The following is a 21,609-nucleotide window of genomic DNA, read 5'->3' on the forward strand; positions in this document are numbered from 1 at the left end:
GAAGATGGAAGGGATGTCTGGGAAACATGTCTTCAGGAAGCTACTTTCATAGGTGTGCTATTAACGGAGCGACTTAGCTTAATGAATTACAGCGCTTCTCATCATGTAATTCACACACTCTCTAAAAACATGGTTGTTTTTATATATTAATTCCTGCTTGGTATTTAAGCCTCATTTTTCTTCTTCCAGAGGTAAATGTATGTTGACAGGCAAGTATATTGTTCAGTATTGGGATGTGACGGGTGGACTGATTTGCTTTCTGTAAAAGAATGAACCAAAGCCTATGATTTGTCACAAACGTGACCTTTTAGCTCTTTTGTGTTTTCCATCAATGAGTCTTTACCACCATAATTTTGGATGTTATAGAGAGTCCTATGAAGTTCTCTTATATTGTCTCTTTCCAGTTTTAATTAAGGAAAAGAAAAATAGAATAAGAATCATCTGATGAGGAAGTGGGACTGACTGAAAGAATATGTCATTTAGATAAGTTCTGTTATGGCTTGAATCAAAGTCATCAGTTTCTCTTCCTGTGGAAACAGTTGAAACACGTAACCCGAAACTAGTTTCATAATTGCTTTAGTCCTGCATAGACTATCAGAGACACTGAAATCGATGGTCTTGCTTTGTGGTGTCACTTTTCTTTTACTGTGAGAAAGTTGGGTAGGCTGGAGGGGCAGGGGAGAGGTATATTTGGAAATACTTACATGAGTGACTGCGTATAGAGGAAGCAGTTTAGAAATCAGTGCTGGAATAAAAAGATCTATGTAGAGAGTCCACAGTATGTTATACATGTGTCATGCAAATATGTATCTATATCATCATCATGTGATTCATTGAACTAATTTATTTGTTTTCTAAGGTGTTTCTTTTATGGAAACAAACAAACAACAACAACAAAACACCAGACAAGTCAATTTTGTGCATTTCATAGAATGGTATTTCATAGGTAATATTTCCATCTAGATACTTTACATAGAATATTATAATTGATTGGTTTTGGTATTAACATTAAAAAAAAAATCTGAGAAACTAACATTATTGGGAATGGGAGTAGGAAGATAGAGGAGATTTCTTCCATAAGCCTGGCTGAGCATTGTATTTTAGTTAGAGAAAAGATTGATAGTAAAATTCTGTAAAAGCAGGAGAAAATGAGAAAGTGAACAGTATAATACTCACAATAGCAGAAGAAAGAAAGGCTCAGTGAAGGAACCTGGCATCAACTGACCAACTGGAAATCTTTTTTGGAAAAGTATAATTAAATAATGTAATTAATTTTCAGTAGTTTTTGAGGAAGCCAGACATTTTAAGGGCTTAGATGGTAGTGAAGGTGCTGTTACAGAGGATGGATCTTGCAGGGGACGTTAAAAATGAAAGTTACAAATACACCTTTAGACAACTAATTACCAGCACATGGAATGAAAAAAATCAGTTAAAATTTACTACCCTAAAAACTGCAGTACTAGGTAGTTAGATCTCTGACCTGTTTAGTGTTTTTTAGTCTGAAATTCAGAGTTTTGTGCTTACTTACAGAAAATATTAGTAATCTTTAAACTAGTTATAACTTGACTAGTAAAGATTTAATCGGAGTTACAGCAGCCTCAATGAATATGTTTTTAATTTCATGAAAAGATAGATTTTTTAAAAAATCTTATGATTGTCTGGTGCAATAGGTTGTTTGCTTATTAATTTGTCTGGCTAATTCCTTATTAATTGCAGCCCTGTTGGTTTTCAATTAGAAAGACTTCAAAGCAATCCTTTGAGGGAAAATTAGTTTCCTAAATCAAGATAATTAAAGATGGGAACTTGCTAGTACCCATATAATAGCACTCAAAGATCAAAAAGCTTAAGGGCTAAAAGAAAGAGCTTGAAAAGCCAGTCTGATTTCTTATGATCTCTGGCAGTGTCATTTATTTATAAGCATTTCCTTGAACTTCTAATTTTTCGAAACAGAAAGAATATTTATGCCTGAGACTGTTTTTATAATCCAGATGGGGCTCATCAGGCTGTTCTAATATTTTTCCATAAGTCAAAGAGAATACTTTAACTGTATTAACAGCAATAATTTAAGTTTTTTATTAATACCTTAATAGGCAGTCATTCTTTTCAGGTAGAATAACTAAATTTTATGTGGATTTTCTTTGTCAATAATGCTTCCAATGCCTGGTGATAAAAATGTCAGCTCTTTGCCTGTTCTTAATATTTAAATTTTATAGTTTCAGGTCATTTTCACCAAAGTATCAAAACTTCGGAAATATTTCCCTCTTTTCTGGTAAACTGCTTTAGTGAATATATTTGAAACAAAACCCATTTATGATGATGAAAAATAGTTTGAAAAATCCTGATTTATAACTTTACAGTGCATTGACATTAGCATTTTAGTTTGACTCCTCAGTATGCTTTAGAAGCATGTTTCCCAGATATCCATTCACCCCACGATGTTTTGACACGTTGTGGAATGATCTCGAAGCAAGTAGACTGGGTTCTTTCCTGTGAAACTGAGCTCATACACATATTTTTGAAATAAAATCTGACAATTCTTGTTTGACCAAGGTCCAACTAATCTGAGGACCTATTTACAAACAGGGACCAACTCCAAGCTAATACAAGTTCAGAGTTAAGACTTGCTTTGAGCAAGAGATTGGATAAGACAACCTAGAGAGGTCCCTTCAAATCTAAATTAATCTATGATTTTATCTCATTATTTTGGACATAGATTAAGAAAACATCATATTTCACAGTTCAGTTAAACCATCCCACATTTTATTTAGATGACCCGTTTTATGAAGAACAAAAGTTCATTTGTAAGGTAATTCTTTTACATAGGTTATCCTTTCTTTGATATACTTTAATATACATGCCCTTTTAATATAGTATTTGAGATACTGGGGCAGCAAGAAAAGTTCTCAAATAAATTAAATACACAACTATAATATATATACACATATATATATATATACACAACTATTTAATAAATTAAATACACAACAGTTTTGTAACTATAAGCTGTTTGTTAAAGTAGGATTGGGAGCAATCACTACTGTGGAGCTTCCATGTGTAAAATTATATTGTCTTTGCAAAGGACTGTGATGCTAACAGCCAGAGACAAATATGTTCTACTTCTGCACAGAACAGGTGCAATATCTACAACAGTCACATTTCTGTAGCAATAACTTCTAAGTCCTTTTTGGATAGACATTTATTAGATCTAATTTTATGTTTAGGCAGGATTTAACCAATCAAGATAAGACTTTGTGATGAAAGAATATTTTTCATAGAGTCATAGAATGGCTTGGGTTGGAAGGGACCCTAAAGACCAGTTCCAATCCCCCGGCCATGGGCAGGGACACCTCCCATTAGACCAGGTTGCTCAAAGCCCCATCCAACCTGGTCTTGAGCACCTCCAGGAATGGGGAAGCCACAGCTTCTCGATTATGATTATTATTGAATATTGAATATTTTAATTTGATTAGTAAGTAGAAAAATCATCAACTTAAAAGCTGTCATCTGACATCTTTTAACATTGTTCAAGTAATTTAAGACGTGTTTTTTCTTTCTGTGGGTTTTCAATAGTGAGTATAATAATCTCAAACTTGGAACTGACTTATTCATTGTTTACAAATAGGATTATTATAGGAAAAAAATACAAGTAACAGTAATTCTAGGTTTGTGTACCATTGAGAGACTATTATTTTAAAAAGGTTTCAATGAAAGATAAAATGTATAAAAATTTATACAAATAATTATGTATCAATATGTTTCTGAATAAGATTATGTAAATACTCTGTAAATCAAGTTGTATATGCCTGGCTGCAGACAGTCCCTGTGGCCATTTCCCCATGCCCTGATTACATCTCTTCTGAACAGGGCAGCAGATTGCAAAAATCAGCTGAATGGGGCAATTCATATATTTCTGAGCGACTAATTCATTTTCTTGAGATGTCAGACAGACATCCTTGGGTCACATTTTCATCATCTCTTCTTAAACTCTTACAATTAAAAATGTGTTTTTGCTGTAGTTGGAAGTTGATTCTCTGATTTCATTCTGCAGTTCCACAAAATGGGAACGGACTGTATATACTCAAGGAAAGCTTGTGACAGAGACCATAACTGCTTTTTGAGACATGAAACATTTTTACTAAATAAGTAATTTTCTTGGAAACAGGGATTTTTGGATTGCGTTGCCTTTCACAAGAAAAGAAGACAAATCCATAAGAAAAGCCAATGCAGTAGGTTGTTTTGAGGTTCTTGGAGTTAGAATTAATATACTCCTGTTCAGCTACAGACACATTGATTACACACAGTCTGTTTTATTAAAGATGTAGTTAACTAAATACTGCTCATACCATTGTTGATTTTAGTTTACATATTGTTCTGGTTTAATGTATTTATCCTCTTCTTATATGCTTCATAGAGACTGCTGTGTTTCTAGAAAGCATTGCCAAAAAGCATGGTGTATGCAATTGCAGTGGTCGCTCTATCTGGTCACCTACTTATTTGTTAATCTCACCTAATATCTTTGAACTCTAAGGCCAACTTCAGCATTTTTCTGTTGAAAGATGAGGAGAAGGGATTGATTGTGCCTTTCGTTGCAAAGACAGTTGTTTTTAAATCTGTCAGTATTGATTCCATAATTAGGTGATCTGATTTCTTCTCATCTTTAATTACAGCACTGTCTTTTAGTAACTATATTTTACTTTTTAGAGAAATCTCATAATATAGACTTCACAAAATACAAGAGAAGGAAAGGAAAGGAGGCTATTAGAAACAAACCTTGTATGACTCCTTTGCAAAATGTGCTTGAAGTAGACATTGGGGGAGGGGGGGGGATGGGTTATGTGGTGTTTAAGAATGGGCAAACTCCTACTACAAGACATGGTAAGAAGAATCCATTCTTCACAACTATGATAACAAAACTTTTCTACCACCTATTTAGAATGATAATGAGCATTGACTGATTAACTGGTATCTTAAAATGTCTAAACTTTCAGATATAATTTTGAAATGATCTTGCAGGTACAGCCAGACTCAGAAGAACCTTTCTGATGCTGTGCCAGTTGACACAGAAAGATGCTTCCAGTATTTTTTTCTTTTCTTTTCACCTTTTTGCTAGATTGATAATGTTGAATTGACTGAAAAATCATTGGAAGGGGTAATGTGTTTGGCATTCAACAGGATTATTGCATGCATCTTTTAGCCTGAAGTTTGAGAAACGTTTTGTTTGGATTTAGATTATAAAGGCCAAGTACTTAGAAAGAATTCTGATTCAACCCAGTGCCCCTCTGCAATTTGAAGGACTGCTTTGGGCTATGAGCTGATTTTGTAGAAAGAATTTTGTCAGTGATTCAGCTTGACGTTTTCTCTAACCCTTGGTCCCCGGTATCATGTTTTCTGCTGTTGTTTTGAAGACAATATGAATACAGTCTTCAACTGGAGTGTCCATGTTCAGCCACTGTCTTGGCATGTTACCAAATTCATGCTGACTACCAAGCAGCCCCACAGAAATGCAGTTTTTGAAAGTTCATAACTCAGTAAAACTGAAGGTAAATTTAATGAGAAAATATGAGGCACTTCTCTACTCTGAGGGCTTCTTTTCAGCCACATTTCCAGATTTTGGGCTGTTAAATAAAGTTCGTGGTTTGAGATGAAGGTTACCCTAGGGTTTCATTTTGTTTTAATCTGTACTGTTCTATAATAAAAGACTGTCCACTGGAGCAGGAAGGAAGCAAAGTAGATTTTTGTGTTACAAAGATCACATAGACTCACACAGACCAGCTGAGACAGGAGGGCACCTCTGGAGATTGCCTGGTCAGAGCGCCTGCCCAGAGCAGGGTCAGCCAGAGCAGGTTGCCCAGGGCTGTGTCCAGTCCAGTCTATGGAGACCCCACAAACTCTCTGGGAAACCTGTGCCGGTGTTCAACCACCCTCACTTTAGAGAAGTGTTTTCTTAAGTTTGAACAAAATTTCCTATATTTCAGTTTGTGCCCAGTATCCATGGTCCTGTCACTGGGTATCACTGAGAAAAGCCTGGCTCCCTCTTCTTTAGCCCTTCATCAGGCGTTTATACACATGGATAAGATGTCCCCAAGACTTTTCTGCTCCCACATGAATCCAGCTCTCCCAGCCTCTCCCCATAGATGAGAGATGTCTTCAAATTGCTGCATATCTGTGATACAGATACTGTATCTATATGATCCCTACTGATCCCATAAACAGTTTATGAACTGCTTCTTGTGAAAGCCCATGCCTACATTACGTAACAGGAGGAGAGAGGAGGTTATTTATTAAAATGCAACAAAATACTCCTAGCTGTATCATCAGGGTTTTCTCTTCCTTGAGGACAGCATTTTTTTAATGTTTTGTAGGATGCTTGTCATCACTCTGTTTTTCCATAATTTAAGTTTTGAAAATGTTATGGTTTTTAATTGCATTTTAGATTCCTGTTACTGACAAATTGTCACTTTGAACATAAAGGCCCTAATTCTTCATTTTTAACTTTACTGAAGTACATCTGGGTTTTAGAAGATCCCGTCTTGACTGACTACAGCATTTTGAGTTTGAGAAGCATGTTTCTTTAAAACTCATAAGCTTTTAAACTAGTTTTTCTTTGCGTTTATTCTTACCAAATAGAAACATTTTCTGATTGACAAGATTTCGTTAAGGTGGGTTTTAGTTTTGATGAGTGTAATCATCCTTTGATGTGTTCCTTCCATGTATCTGTATTACTTATTTATGTATAAGATCTACATACGATAAAGACTCCTCATTATGTTTCTCTACAGTTAAAATATCCTTAATACTCTGTCAAACAGTGTATTTTAAACTTCCCTGTTCTTTCTATTGAAGATAAGAAGATTTTCTACTGAACAGATGAGATCTACCAAATTTAGCTTGAATAACTTAAATAGAAATAAATGTCTGTATCATCATGCCTGGAGAAAATGCCTCCAAAGTTCATGCCTTTTATTTACAGAAAATCTTTCTTGCCTGAAATGTACTGTAAGTGACTAAAGTTAGTTTTTTTTGTTTGTTTGTTTGTTTGTTTTTTCCCATTTGGATGCCTTTTAATCTTGATTTTCTGTGATAAGCTTCTGAGCCATGATTATAAAATACTAATTATAAAATATTTAAAAATATTAAAAAATATTGATTAAAATATTGATTAAATATTTATTAAAGTGTCTTTAAAATATCTGAATAAGGTTGGTCTTCTAAGTCCATATTTAAATCAGTATCTCTTCTCTTAAATTTTGAGGGAGCCAAGCTCCCAATATCTGCCTACCTGGAAAGTTGTTACAGAATCTAACTTCCAGCATTCCTAAATACCTACAGAGATCTTGATGTGTGATTCCAGACAGCATATATCCCAGTAAAACTCACAGCGTTCATATTTATGTCTTTACTTTAAACTACACTTTGCCAGAGTTCGGGGTAGCAGTAGTGAGTGATTTCTGGTTGAGATAAATTCTGTGAATAAAGTTGTAACAAGCAAACTTTGTTTAAGGAATGTCCTATTTTACAGTTGTATACTCTTTCTGCTCAGGTATTAATAGCTCATCTGTTTTACTGATTCTGCTGCAAGTGTCTTGGAAAAGAATATTCAACAGAGGGTTCTCATAATTCCTTTTCTGAATATCCTTCAGTAGTTGTGACTTTGTTGCACAGAACTGGATCGTGTTGATTCTCTTGCATCATGCATTTCACCCCTATAACATCTGTTATGCCCCAGAAGGCAGTTTGAACTTCATGTGACTTCTAGCTCTTCTCATCTGGGAGAATGACACTTTAGCAGATGTAGAAAATGAATTCAGGATGACACAAAGACTGTTTTGTGTACCTAAAAATAAAACACTCTGTGTTCTACAAGACAGAAATTCAACTAGGAATCCCTAATAATTCAAATAAAATGTTAGGACTTTATATCAGGATTTCATTTCCTACTGACAAATCCAAATTAATGTTAATGTGATGAAATGCAAAGTTCAGTTATTCTGAACTACCTAATTAATCGTGACACTTGATGTCAAGCAATTAAAAACGTAACTAATATCTCTTAGTACTGTCATACTCTAGAGAAGTGATGCTTAATCATTTAGTGGTATTCCGACCATCGTAAAGCTGAAAACTAGCCAGCCTCCATGGAGATCACATTTTTGTTTACTGGAGTTGTAGATGCAGCTTGACTTTCAGGCATTTCTACAAAAGAAATTCCAGGAAGCATTCAAGACCACTGAAGACAGAATGAAAGACAGGTTATCATTAGGCCAATTAGTATATCTGTAATCATAAATTTAAAAAATATATATATAAAGAATATGATGTTTTAGCGCTTATAAGATGTTAAAATTGTGTCTGAATAGAAAACTTTATGTAGTTAATTTACCTGCTAAAAGAGGGGGGGAGAAATCCAGTAATATCTTTAAATAATAATATGTTGAGTAAATTAAGTTTGAGTAGGCTATTTGGATTAGATTTTCACTGTGGCCCTGCCCCACCCAATCTCCTGAGCATTAGTTACTCCCAAAGGATTACAAATACGTTGGATGCTTAAAGCACCACAAGCCTTACAGACTTTACAAGCAAGTTGTGACAGTGTGATGAAACCCCATTTTTTCTATCATTTTAATGTAGGTTTGTTGTTTAATTATGATAATTTTAATGACTATTAACTTTAATGGTCATCTTTTGCATGACATCTGACTGCATGTCCTTCCTTCTTCAGAGATGTAGAGAGCTGGAGTCATCTTTATTGTTTATAGAAAAATATAGCATCTTAGATGACTTAAGATATCTCTGAAGATTATTTCTCTTTGGGCTATTTGGTCTTTGAAGTGCAGTTTAACAGCTCTATTTTGAGCTCTTGTTTTAGTGGAATTCTTTAGGGCAGAGGTGTGTGGTTCCTAATTGTTTGATTACTCATAGAAACAGCTTGAATTGGACTTTCTCTTACCAAACTGTTACTCTGTAAATCGTATAACATTTTTATAGTTCTGACTTTGCTAAATTATTACTTGAAATAAGTTAACTGATTCACTTAAAAAAAAAAAGAGAGAGAGAGAGAGAGGGAGAAGAAGAAGAAGAACTTAAAAGTGCATTTGTCCTAAATGCAAAATGCCCTTGAACTGTTAATACTTAACAAGTTTAGTTTACATTTAAAAATTTCTATTTCCTCAATTAGGCTCAGGGTCCCCACAGGGGTAAAGTATTTAAAATGAAACAAAACAAAGCAAATGAAAAAAAAAAAAAAGCACCCTTTTTGTTGATCCAGAACATTTAACATGTTTTCAGAAGCCTGTATAAGAAAGGGAAATAAGATTAACGGGGTGAATGGTTATTCTGGGGAAGAATTGGACGCCAATTAAAACTTCATAATTTCTTCATGCTCCAGAATAAGGAAGACGTCTTACAAGTGTATTCGATATTAAATAATACTGTAATCATTTACTGAAAGCAAAAACATATCACGTGAGTTTGCTTACTTCTTGAAGTTAAAGCATACCAGCGTAGTAAGTTATAATTATCGTCAGAGAACTCATGCTAAACAGAATTAAACTTTACAGTCATTCTCTCAGCTGCACCTTGCAGTCATCTGTATTCTCTAAGAAGCCACTGCCAAAGCCATCTGAATTAGCTGCTGTAGCCATCACTCCTCTCCTTGGTTTCACCTGGACCCCAAGCAATGCCGTGTTTTGTTTTCATGGATGTGTCCTTTCCTTTTTACTGCTTCTACCTTTCAGTGGGTCTGCAGCCCAACAGATTTAGAAAGACCCCTCCACAGGAAAGTTGCCATCTCATTCTTCTAAAGTAAATTCTAAAAAGTGTTCATATCATAAAACTGTTCAACTATGTTGTAGTAAATGTACTTAGCGGAAACTGGGGCAGAATATGTGATGGTTCTTTCATTTGTTTTTGTTTGATTTTTTCTTTGTTAGATTTTATATATTTGTTTGTTTTTCTTTTTGTTCCTGTTTGTCTCCTGTCATACTTTAACAAAGTGACTGACAAGGAAGCTTTTCAGGTTTTGTAGAAGTTTTGGGTTTTAAGAACTGGAATTATCAGGAAGTCCAAGGATGGATTTACTAATTGGAGCACAGCTCTACCCATCATTTTTTAGGTTTTATTCAAATACCACTTCATTTTCCTTTCTAGTATGTTATATATTATATACATGTGCTTTAAATATACATGTCTATAATGTAAATTTTATGTTTTAATGTATTAGTAAGTGGCAATAGCAGTACATATGGGATCGACACTTTTTCTGCGTTCTCTGATGACAGCTCACTTCTGTTGTATTAGGTATTCATCAGTGTAGACAGAGCTATGACAGGTTTGTGATGGTGGTTCTGCAATGTGAAATATACTAGTGCAAATGGGTCTGAAATTAAAGAGTCTGCTAAATATTATGTCTTATGAATAGTCATCTATCTCCGTATTTAACAGAACAAATGGACCTGTTGTTACTATTCTTACTTATCTTCCTAAGTGATTTTTAAACCCATTAAGAAATAATTTGACAGGCTCCTCTTAGCATAGATAATAATTCTTTTATAGTGAATATGAACAAAAGGGAAGAGATTGCTTGTATCACCTAATGTAACAGTGCTTTATTTTGCTATAAAATTGCACGTGTACTGAAGACTAAGTGAAGCCCTGAGTGACTTCACTTTTTCCCAGAACAGCAGATACTATAGTAGTAGTATAGTAGTATGCTTCACCACCTGAAGGGATCTTCTAGTAATACATTGCCTTTCATTGCCTTTTTTTTTTTTTTCCTGCGAGTTCAGTAATATCCTAGGAAACATGGAAAGAGGCAGTGTTTTGTCAGATTTAGCCAGAAGCTACTATTCATTTCTGAGCTTGTTTTAATATAGCTAGACACAGCCTCTTCTGACTTGAATTCTTGGAACAGCTTCACTGACCTGATAAAAAAAGGCTTCGCTTGTGTATTCAAAGACCTTCAAACCAGTCTGGTACAAAATACCCCTTTTTATATTAATTCATTAGCTGCTAGTGTACACAGTAACTTGAATAGTACGTACATTACATACCATCTTCATCAGAGCTTATAATAACCTAATGCATCTATGTAGTTTTTGAAGTACATTTGGAAGTAATGTAAAACTTTCTGGATATGTTGTCTCTGTGCAATATTTTACTTTTAACTGCATGTCTTACTCAAATTAACTGATGAGTGAGCCTTCTCCTAGCCAAGGACTGGACTATTTGCCTGCCTACCTAATAAGCAGATTGCTAGTTTAATCACTTGGGCAATGTTTTTCATTCCAGTTTGCATAAAGCAATATTTTTATATTTACACGAAGCAGAGCTAGTAAAAGGATGAGTCTGAAAAAATTGGACAGATGGTCTTACATTTTTCTATTTTGTAAATATTAAAGTACCATATGTAGAAACCATGGTTTTCTTTGGGTTTCAGAGAGGTAGCTAGCATGTCTTCACAGAGTTTGTAATTGCACTTATGCGAAGAATTTTAAACCGAGTTCAGCCCTTTGCCAAAACTTTCTTGCAGTCTCAGATATATATCTGATTAATGAAGGAAAAATATTTTCTAACTTTTCTTTTTACCTCTTATCCCAGTTTCTTATATTCTACCTGACACTTTTTACTTCATCTATGTGTTTACATAGTTTAACATCTGATATTACAGTTTTCTTTGCCTTTTTTGTTTCTGTTTTTGACATGTTCAAATCTGGCCTAGTTCTTGCTTATCTAAGCTGATTATATGCAAGTACATCACTTAACAGCAAATCAGTTTCATGATACTTTTCTCTTAATTGTAGTAATTGCCACATTAATATGTATGCAACACTACTTAGACAATGTTTCTTCTGTGCTCATCTTTTCTTTAATTTTTAGTATCAACAGAACAGAATCATTGTTTTTCTAGCAGGTTTTAAGTTGTATCATATTCACAGGGAAAATTTGGCATACTGAATCAATGATTTGGATTGTAATACTCCATACCTCCAGAGAAGTTTGTTCTAATGGACTTTTGTGCCAATTACAGAAAAGGAATCTAGTGAGCTCAGGATATTCAATATACACTGAAGTCATTAATGTTCACAGTAGTTTATGTTGTGGTTTTCAGAAAAGGAAAATATTTCCACCATAATTCAGCCACCACAGAATAGACCATAATTACTTATTTCAATACTCTAAATCCCAGATTCTTGAAACAGTACTTTTTTTAACCTCAGATGCATCATAGTTTTTTACTATTTATAATACTGACCAAAGATTTAGACAGTAAGTTTTCTTCTCTAAACTTTTTTTTTTTCTGGTTACCTTTTTCTGTCTTGATTAGAGCTTGAAATTAACATGACCCTTTTCATTCATGTCTTTGGTTCATGAACGTGTACTTTCCAATTTTGTAAGATTTTGAATGTTGAAGAGTTACAGATACTTAGGATAATAACAAGGTTTGAATTATTATTACTGAAGACTGTGTAGTTATTTTTCATCTAAAAAAAAAAAAAATCACCCATAATACTGTCTGTGTTGGGTAAGTTATTTGTAGGACCATAGGATAATTCAGGTTGGAAGGCACTTCAGTAGGTCTCTAGTCCAATCTCCCGCTCAAACCAGGGTCAAAGACCAGATTGTTCAAGGCTTTATCTGTTGAGCTCTTGAAAGCTGCAAGAATAGATATTGCATAATCTTTCTGGGCAACCTACTCCACTGCATCATGAAAAAGTTTTTCCTCATACCCAGCCTGAGCCTGTTTTGTTTCAACTTGTCAGCTGTCTTTCATCCGTCTGCCATACAACACTGTGAAGACCCTGGCTCCATCTTCATTTTCCCATGGATAAGAGTAGATGGCTCTTTAGTCCTCCTGTAGCAGTCTCTTCTTCAGCTTGAAAAAGCCCAGATCCACCAGCCTCTCCTCATTCACCTAGTTCCCAGCTATGCCTGCCCACTTTGTTGGCCTTCCCCTAACTTCACTCCAGTGAAGTCTGTCAATATATTTCTTATTCTGAGCTTGGGATGGGGGTTGTCTGGATGTAGTATTCTGCATATGTCCTAGGGAGTGCCAAGCAGAGGTGGGAATTGATCTCCTTGATCTACTACTGGTCATGATCCTTTTAATTAGCCTAGGAGGCTGTTGACTTCTTGCTGCTGCTTGGGCACTCTTGTCTACCACACCTGTCCTCAGTTTGCATGATTCCCAACTGGTTATTCCTTCCCAGATGCAGAATTTAGCAATTATCCTTGCCGAATATCATGATGTTCCTGTTGATGCATTCTTCCAGTCTCTAGGTCAATGACCTCATCCAGATTATCGATAAAGGTATTAATTAGGACAGATTCCAGGACAGAATCCCATGGGACCCCACTTGTTACTGGCCTCCAGGTAGAGTATGACCTCCACTGTCCTCTAAGCCCAGCTATCCAACTAGATTTTTACCAACCTAGTTGTCTGTACGTCCAGACTGTAATGCCCTAACTTGTGTGTGGTTGGCCTCGGCTGGCAGCCGCGCACCCATACAGCCACTTGCTCCCTCACCCCCATCCCCAGACAAAGGTGAAAAATGGGAGTGAGAAAACTCATGGGTCAAGGTAAAGACAGGGAAATCACTCACTGGTTACTGTTGTGGGCAAAACAATCTCCAGATGGGAAATTTAACTTAATTTACATAATTAACATAATATTTAATTACTTATTCAGGTACTGGGGAACAAAGAAGGCAAGTATTTAAACACTTAGGGAAAAAAAATGGCCTCCTTGCTTTCCCAAGCTCCAGACACCTCTCTTTCTCTGTTCCTAGTCTCTACTCCCCTTCTTACCACCATAGACACAGGTTAAACTCAGCCCCTTCAGTGAGGTGATAGGTGGCGCAGGAGGTTTCTTTCTGGTGTTCCTTCTTCCTCATACTTTTCTTCCACTTCTCTTTCTGCCTAACTCATTTCTTCTGCTCTGTTGTGGGTTATCCACAGGCCACAGTCCCTTTGGGGGTGTACCTGCTCTAGTATGGGCTTATGCTTGGGCCACTTCAAGAGACACTTCAAGAGTGTTTCCAGCTCTCCTGTGGATTACCTCCTACTGCTTTGGCCTTCCTTTTCTTCTTCTGTCTTGTCTCTGCCCTTTCTTAAATGCATTTTCAAAGAGATGCCAAAAACTCTTGACTGGCTTAGCTGTGTCCTGTGATGTGTCTACTGTGAAGCTATCTGGAACTGACTGTGTCCTGCACAGTGCAGCCCCTGACCTACTCCCACAGATATCACCTTTGCAGCCATCCTTTGCTATCCAGACCTTGCTGCTTATTTCCAATACACGTAAATGCAAGAATATTGTGGGAGGCAATGTCAAAAGCCTTGGTAAAGTCAGGGTAATCACCATCCACTGTTCCTCTCTCATCCACAAAACTAATCATTTTATCCTATACTCAGGCATGATTTACTCTTGGTCAGTCCGTGCTGAGTGTTCCCAGTCACGTTCTTCTCATTGAGTTTTAGTTCTATGTTTGTTTGAATTTATTTCCTGTTTTATTATTATTTTTCTTTTTCCTCAGTTTTATGATGTGAAGCTGTTATCCTTCATGTAACATTTTTTCTTTATTTTGATTGTTTTCACCACATCTATATATACTGTAGTTTAGAAGATAAAATGCTGAGATTTGACATACAGTTTATGTAGTATATGTTGTAGAATGAGGAAATACAAAATATAAAAATATATACTTTAAACTTATAAATGGCAATGTGTTACAATGGGTTTACAACATGCTTTATATTTTTCAGCTCTACTTCAAGTTACAATTTCACTTAGCAAAGTAGAGCTCAGTGTGGGTGAATCCAAATTCTTCACGTGCACAGGTATGTATTCACATTATTTTTTTTTGTTGTTAGATTATCTATGTTCTGCATGATTTGAAAGTGAATTTATTGATTCACAATATTAACTTAAATGTGCATTGTTTTGTGTATTCATATTGACTTGTGAGAATTGTGATAAATAGAAGATCTTGTAGAGACTATTGATTTCAGATTGCAAACAAACCATCTCACTCACTCAGTTTGAAATTTGTCTATATTGGTATAGATAATTTATATCTACTAGGATGCTTATTTAGTTAAAATATTTTTACTTGTCTAAACTAAGGATTTAATAATCTACTAGGCTAAGCTCTAGCACCCTCTCTGCCCTAATGAGATACCTGAAGAGTCTTTTCTGGAGGGGCAAAATTAAGTCAGGATGGGAAGAGTTTGTTTTTGCAGCTGCCTGAAATTAATCTTTGATGTTCCTGATTTGCCATCTTAGATTGACAGTGACACACAGCCTGATTACAATGACAAGCCAAAGAGACTGCTGGACAGCCTGTGTCTTTCCTTTAAGATTTTATAGATTTCTATGTTCATTTTCTTCCTCTTGAATTCTTGAGCTACTAATTATCCTGTCCCTACAGTCACACATTTGCCTGCAGTTTTACCTTGCTTAGCTTTCTGCAGAGTTTCTCACAACTCCTTTTCACAATTCAGCAATTCTCTGACATTGCATAGTTGTCAGAGACATGTCATAGATGGTTGTACATTGGGTAGGCATATGCATTGCATAATGTCTATTTGAACTTCTAATGTTGTTATTTTTATTTTTGTTTGTAGCCATTGGTGAGCCTGACACCATAGATTGGTACAATCCACAAGGAGAGAAGATTGTTTCTAGTCAAAGAGTGGTTGTTCAGAAAGAAGGTGTTCGATCACGTCTAACCATTTATAATGCAGATATAGAAGATGCTGGTATATATCGGTGCCAAGCAACAGACGCTAAAGGACAAACTCAAGAAGCTACTGTTGTTTTGGAAATTTATCGTAAGTAAAATAATATCAAATAACAAAGGAAAGAACATGTTTTGAAAGCCACTGCTATTGAGAAAGTAAAGCCTATCAGAGTATCATCCCAGACTTTGAACTGTATATTCCAAACAATTACATCTCCTGTATTTTAGTTCACAGATTCTATGAACTAAACTTTGTAATATTGTAGATTACTTCTCCTTTGTATCTTAAAATATCATCTCAGAGGGGTGCACTGTATGCCCCTAATGGAAAAGAGGAAAGATTTATTTTATCAACCTAATTTTAAGTACAAATACATATAAAACATATCAAATATGTAAATAAAAGTGTAAGAAATGCAATGCATGCCATTAAAAAGCAAAGTTTAGATTGAATTAGTTACTTTTATGTCAGTCTTCTCATATTTTTGGTCTTGTGGTGGAATCTTGCCATAAAGCATTGAAGCTTAATATGGTAAGCAACTAAAAAAGCATTTCAATTGCTAACAACTAATTGAAGAGTATATTTGAAAAGTAAATACATTCTTCTGTGGCTAGAGATTCTCTGAGAGTTTGTTTGTTTGCTTTTTTTCAATATAGTTAAGTACCTTTGCAGTATACTATATTCTATAGATCAATTAAAAATGCCTAAAAGCAATGTATTAAATAAATACACTGTGAAAATTTGGTAAGGTTTTTGTGGGTGAAAGCACAAGACGTATGCCAGCATTCTTTCAGCTATTCTTCTCTAATTTCATTGGAGAGTAGTGCTTTAATATTTATAAAAAAATATGTTCGTGGTTGTACTTAGTGTTAAGGAATTGCTATGAGACAGAAAATACAGAGTGGAATCATAAAGCACTGCTTCTGAAAGGTACAGATAACTCAGATAACAAAAGGAATACAATTTTAAAAAAAAAAAGCTATTGATAAAACAACCATTAGAATGATGATAGCAGTTACAAGCAATTACATGATGGCTTGAAAGCTGACAGTTCAAAGGATTGCAAGTTTTGTGGAATTCATCTTTATGCTTAAAGCTGCCAGTCACTCCATTAGCAGACTGCTGAGCATAGTTGAAATCTTTTGAAGTGTTTGCATGTGGTAATTTTAGTAATTCCGAGGTTAGACAAAGCCCAAAGACCCACACAAGAAATGCAAAGGCCTATGGGAACCGACACGTGAAAATTTCATTATTTGTATTTGTGATGTATTGTATGGAAAAAGCAGGATATGCTGTATTACTAGCGTCCAGTACAGTAATCATTTATGTTTGTCAGAATTTTTCTTCTGATGTAATTATGATCAAATACTTCAAACATTTTACATAAATACTTTATGAAAGTATGCAAGATGCGAATATAACAAAAGCGTGCTCCCTCTGCTGTGGGAACCATATGGATTATTTGAGCCTGCACTCATATAAATACAAAAAGGCAGAGGTGGAGGTGCATTCTCTGACTCCAAAGCATCCTCTTGAATAGATGAATGGAATTGGCAATGTTTGATCATAGAGAACATGTCAGTTTGTTTCTTCTATGTGCAATAAATTCTTGCAGAAATTTTTGGCAATTGGTTTCTGCTTTAGATCTTGTATGAGGACATGGTTTAACGCCATCTTGAAGTTCTTTCCCTGAATTCGAACAACAGAATTATTAGAACTTATTGTTGAACTGATTATTGAACTTATTCAACCCAATAATAAAATTAAATATCAACTTTGATTATTTGAAGCAGAAATAATAAAAAATTCTGTCAGGCCTAAAAAAATCTTGCTACTTCCTCAAAAAACCTACAAATTCTTATGATAATTTTAGAAAGTTTTTCCATATAGTTTCCCATGGGCTTTTAAGTTTTTATGTTTTGCTCAGCTGATAGCTTTCCCAATCAGTGAGGCTTAATTTCCACCTTTAAATAAGACTTTTCCAAATGATTTCAATGGATATTTTGATGGAATGAAAACCTGAAGTTCTCATTCAATAATAAGATCATGAAGAATAAAACACAGAAGAGAGTAAAAAGTATTATCAACCTGAATGTATAGACTTCTACAAAACTAGAGTTTCAAAACTGGGCTCTGAAAAATCAACAATAATAAAAAATATATTTATGAAACATGCTTCATTTATATAAATAAAACAAAGGTTTTTATAATGCCAAATGGCTGTAAAATCATTCCTAGAGACAGAGTGAAAGTTCTGTGTCGAGGACAATTGAGTCTTATCTGAGAAAACTATATTATGGAAATAATTCTGTATTACGCATAAAGAGAAGCTTAATAGACAGCTTTATCTCATTTGATATCACATTTAATTTCAATGCTAAGTGAACTGGAAGATGATAACTGTATTTGGTTTTCTTCCTTTTCAGAAAAGCTCACTTTTCGAGACATAATCTCTCCACAAGAGTTTAGGCAGGGAGAAGATGCAGAAGTTGTTTGCCGTGTTACTAGTTCACCTGCTCCCATTGTCAGCTGGATGTATCGGAATGAGGAAGTCACAACTCTTGCTGACAGTTAGTATTTTGGTAACTCTTTAAGTTATACATTCTAATTAATATAAATTGTTGTTGTAAAAGAAGATTAATCACGTCATGATGGAGGGTGGATTTTAATTAGTCCATTGGTATCAGTAGGATTTAACCAGTTGCTGTGGTCTGTAGAGAATCCATATGCAATAGTTTCCTTCATATATCATTTTTTTCCAATCAGCAATTTTGTCTAGATATAACATGAAGGCCCAGATGTCCAAAAGATTGTTTGGAACTCTTCCTGGGCTGTCATGCGTGTACACAGATGAACTTCTTTGTGCTAGCAAAGCTATGATACTTCCTCAGAGTGTACAATTTACCGAGCAAACACTGCATAAACTTTGGTATACTTGTACATTAGCTGCGTCTTCTAGGTGGGTAGGCTTGTTGCACTATTGTAAGCATTCACTTGTAGAAGCGTAAGCTACATTTAAGTTACAAGCAACAAGGGGTATAGGTTAGGGGTATATATATTTTGGCTAGATTCCTAACAGCTAGACTGATAAAATTAGGTGAAAATGGATCTACATACAAGTTCATAAATTTGCAGAGGCAGTTAATTAGGCACATAAATTCACGTGCTTTGCCACCTCAAAAGCAATGACAGCATTTCTCTACGCTGTGTCATTAAAGTTGTTTTTGTCTTTATGGAAAAGAAGACAATCTGCATTTTCTGGAAATGAAATTAATGTTGATGAACCATTTTATCCACCTTCTCATCTGTCTTGATCTCTGTATGTACTAAAACTCAAGGTTGTAGTGTATGCACTTAAAAGTCTTATTCTTTAAAAATTAAATACTATTTTTTTCAAAATGAAAACGAATGTAATATACCTAAATTATGAATGACAACCCAGTATGGCATCCAATAAAAGTTATATTTGTTTTATGAAAACATATAAACAACTGTGAGACAATTGCTGGAGAAAAGAAAGAAAACAAAAAAGCTTGTTAGCTTGTTTTATGTTTCTGGACTCAGTCTTGCACTCCTGTCTACTATGAAAGAAAGTTTTGATCAAAATTCTTCTCATTTAACATGTCTGTCTTATCCCTTCTGTCTTCTAGGTACAAAGACTAAGACTAATAAACTTATACCCTTAGAAAAAGAGTTGACATTTTGATCTAAATAAACAGTGAATGTAGGTGAGACTTAGAAGATTTCGAAAAATAAGAAAACAAAGCAAGATTTGGCAATTTAACAGAAACTAGTTCTCAAGGACACAGCTCAGAGCTCAAAAAAGTAAAATTGTCCCAAAGATCTCTCTTAAAGTTTTGTTATTATTACCATTTTATTTGCTTTTCTAATCAATCTGTCTGCTGTAGGAATAAGAAAGGAAATAAAACATTTCCTTTCTTTTTCAAAATCATACATTTTGAAAACTTAGAGTTTTTAAATTCAATGTGTGAAATTGTCTCTTCAACCTTTTTTTTTGTGCAGTGCTTCAATGTGAAGAAGTAGAATGACAGAAACCAATTTTAATTTAAATAGCAGAGTATTTTCCTTATGTTTCGATCTAGACCAGTATCCAAATGAGTTCCCTGTCATTCCTGGAAGAGAGGTTGAAATCATAAATAGGACATCATGTACTTTGAGCTTTGGCAATGTCTATATTATTTTATAACAAAGGTGGAAAAAGAGTATTCCTGAAGTCTTGCAGTTAAGAAAATTTCTCCATGCCTAGTGAATTGAAAAGACAGTTCCATATTACATTTCCAGCTTCACAATTTCCGATGAAGGATCAGTACCTGTAACCTCTTTACATAATTTAAGTAACATCAACTTTTTTTTTTTACCATATTACAAATGGTGCCTACTGAAAAAAAAAATATATATATATTTTTATTTCATAGTAAGCTAAAGTACTGAAAAATTTCATATTCAAACTGGATTGTATATTCCACAGTTTATTTTAGGGACATTAGAAAGCAGCCTCTATTTTAAACATTCTAGCACTAGACATGAAAGGAAGACATGAAATAATATAATTCCTACGATTTTGAAACGAAATTTCTCCTACATCTTGATCATACTTCTATTGCGTGCTACAATTAGTATGATTTTTGCAGTACAGACTTTTGATTACTTTGGTTTTGCAAATCTTGACAGTTACTACTGTCTGTATTTTTATGTTCCATTTGAACAGAAGACTGACTGCTCCCAGAAGGCTAGTTCACAGAATCAGAAGTGAAAATTTAAAGATTTTTCCTGTGTAGGAGGCCTATAGATGACTGAAAATAGTCTCACCATTCTGAATTGGTTTCTGCACGTTCCCACCTTATCTGCTCCATTGCTAACTCATCCTAAGATCTATAGTCTATTTGAATTCTGCAAAGAAAAATGTGAGTTAGAAACTGGGAATAGCTGCCCATCATTCTTTGGTTTAAAAACAAAAAAGAAAAAAATAAAAGACTATGAGAACAATGACTTCCAAAAGTTGTTCTGATCTTACTATGTATGTTTAAGGTTTAATGGAGCAAAATGTAAGGTATAATTTTCTGGAAATATTCTAAGGATATCTTTATTTTTCTTTCTAAGAGTTGAATTGTCATGACTCATAATTCCATCATGTGGGGCTCAGCTATGTAAGAGAATGGGATTGTTTTCATTGATCAGATCTTACCTGGAGTTGTAAGTGACTAGGTCTGGTTTTGCACAATGCTAGTGCTTCAAAGGACATCAAATGCCATTTTGTAATGCTTAAAGAAAATATAGAAATTGTATATACAGGAATGTGGAATGTGTATTAGTTTACTGTTAGTGTTAACATTAGAAGGAGGTTAGCTGCCCTTGTTAATATAAATATGCTAGATGCTAATCTTTCTAAATGTACATATAAATTATTTGCTATCTATGTAAACGTGTCCTTTATCCTGTCACTGCTCAAATCATAAATGTCAGAATTCCACTATCAGATTATTAAAAACAGTTTTCTATAACCATAGTATAGGTGTGGTATGTAAATATAATGTCTATAGAAAATTTTATATTGCATATCATTGGATAGAAAATATTGGGGTGGATGCATCCTTCATGTTTTCTGTATGCTTTGATGTATCTTACTGTTTTACGTTCGCAGTTCTGAAGCGCTTTTAGTTTTTTTTCCCTCCGTAGGTATTTTTAGTATGTAGAATGATTCTCTTCAAGACCACAACAGTTTAAAATGATAAAATGTTCTGGAAAACTATTAGAATTTACATTTTTTTAAAAATAAATCCTTCTAGTTACAGTATAGGGTACTGCAAATTTTTCCTGGCCTAAAAAAGCCATGTAGGATCACTGCGCTAGAAA

The 21,609-nt window shown here is 34.6% G+C and overlaps 1 protein-coding gene across 12 annotated transcripts in view; it reads left to right on the forward strand.

The window, feature by feature from the left end:
- The window catches only part of NCAM2 (neural cell adhesion molecule 2), a 294,421-nt gene that overhangs the window by 143,398 nt on the left and 129,414 nt on the right, over positions 1-21,609 (forward strand). For 6 of the 12 annotated variants that reach the window (XM_083820854.1, XM_083820852.1, XM_083820856.1 and 3 more), the window contains exons 2-4: positions 14,758-14,832; positions 15,619-15,825; positions 18,162-18,305. In XM_083820854.1, coding sequence (XP_083676980.1) covers positions 14,758-14,832; positions 15,619-15,825; positions 18,162-18,305 — 426 coding nt within the window. Of the gene's footprint in view, positions 1-8,320; positions 8,625-9,257; positions 9,802-11,869; positions 13,370-13,489; positions 13,872-14,207; positions 14,346-14,757; positions 14,833-15,618; positions 15,826-18,161; positions 18,306-21,609 lie in introns of those variants that run through there. The other 6 variants (XM_083820850.1, XM_083820848.1, XM_083820849.1 and 3 more) reach the window with 6 other exon arrangements.

This window comes from Anser anser, assembly GCF_964211835.1.
Source record: "Anser anser genome assembly, chromosome: 1".
In the NCBI taxonomy this organism is placed as follows: domain Eukaryota; kingdom Metazoa; phylum Chordata; class Aves; order Anseriformes; family Anatidae; genus Anser; species Anser anser.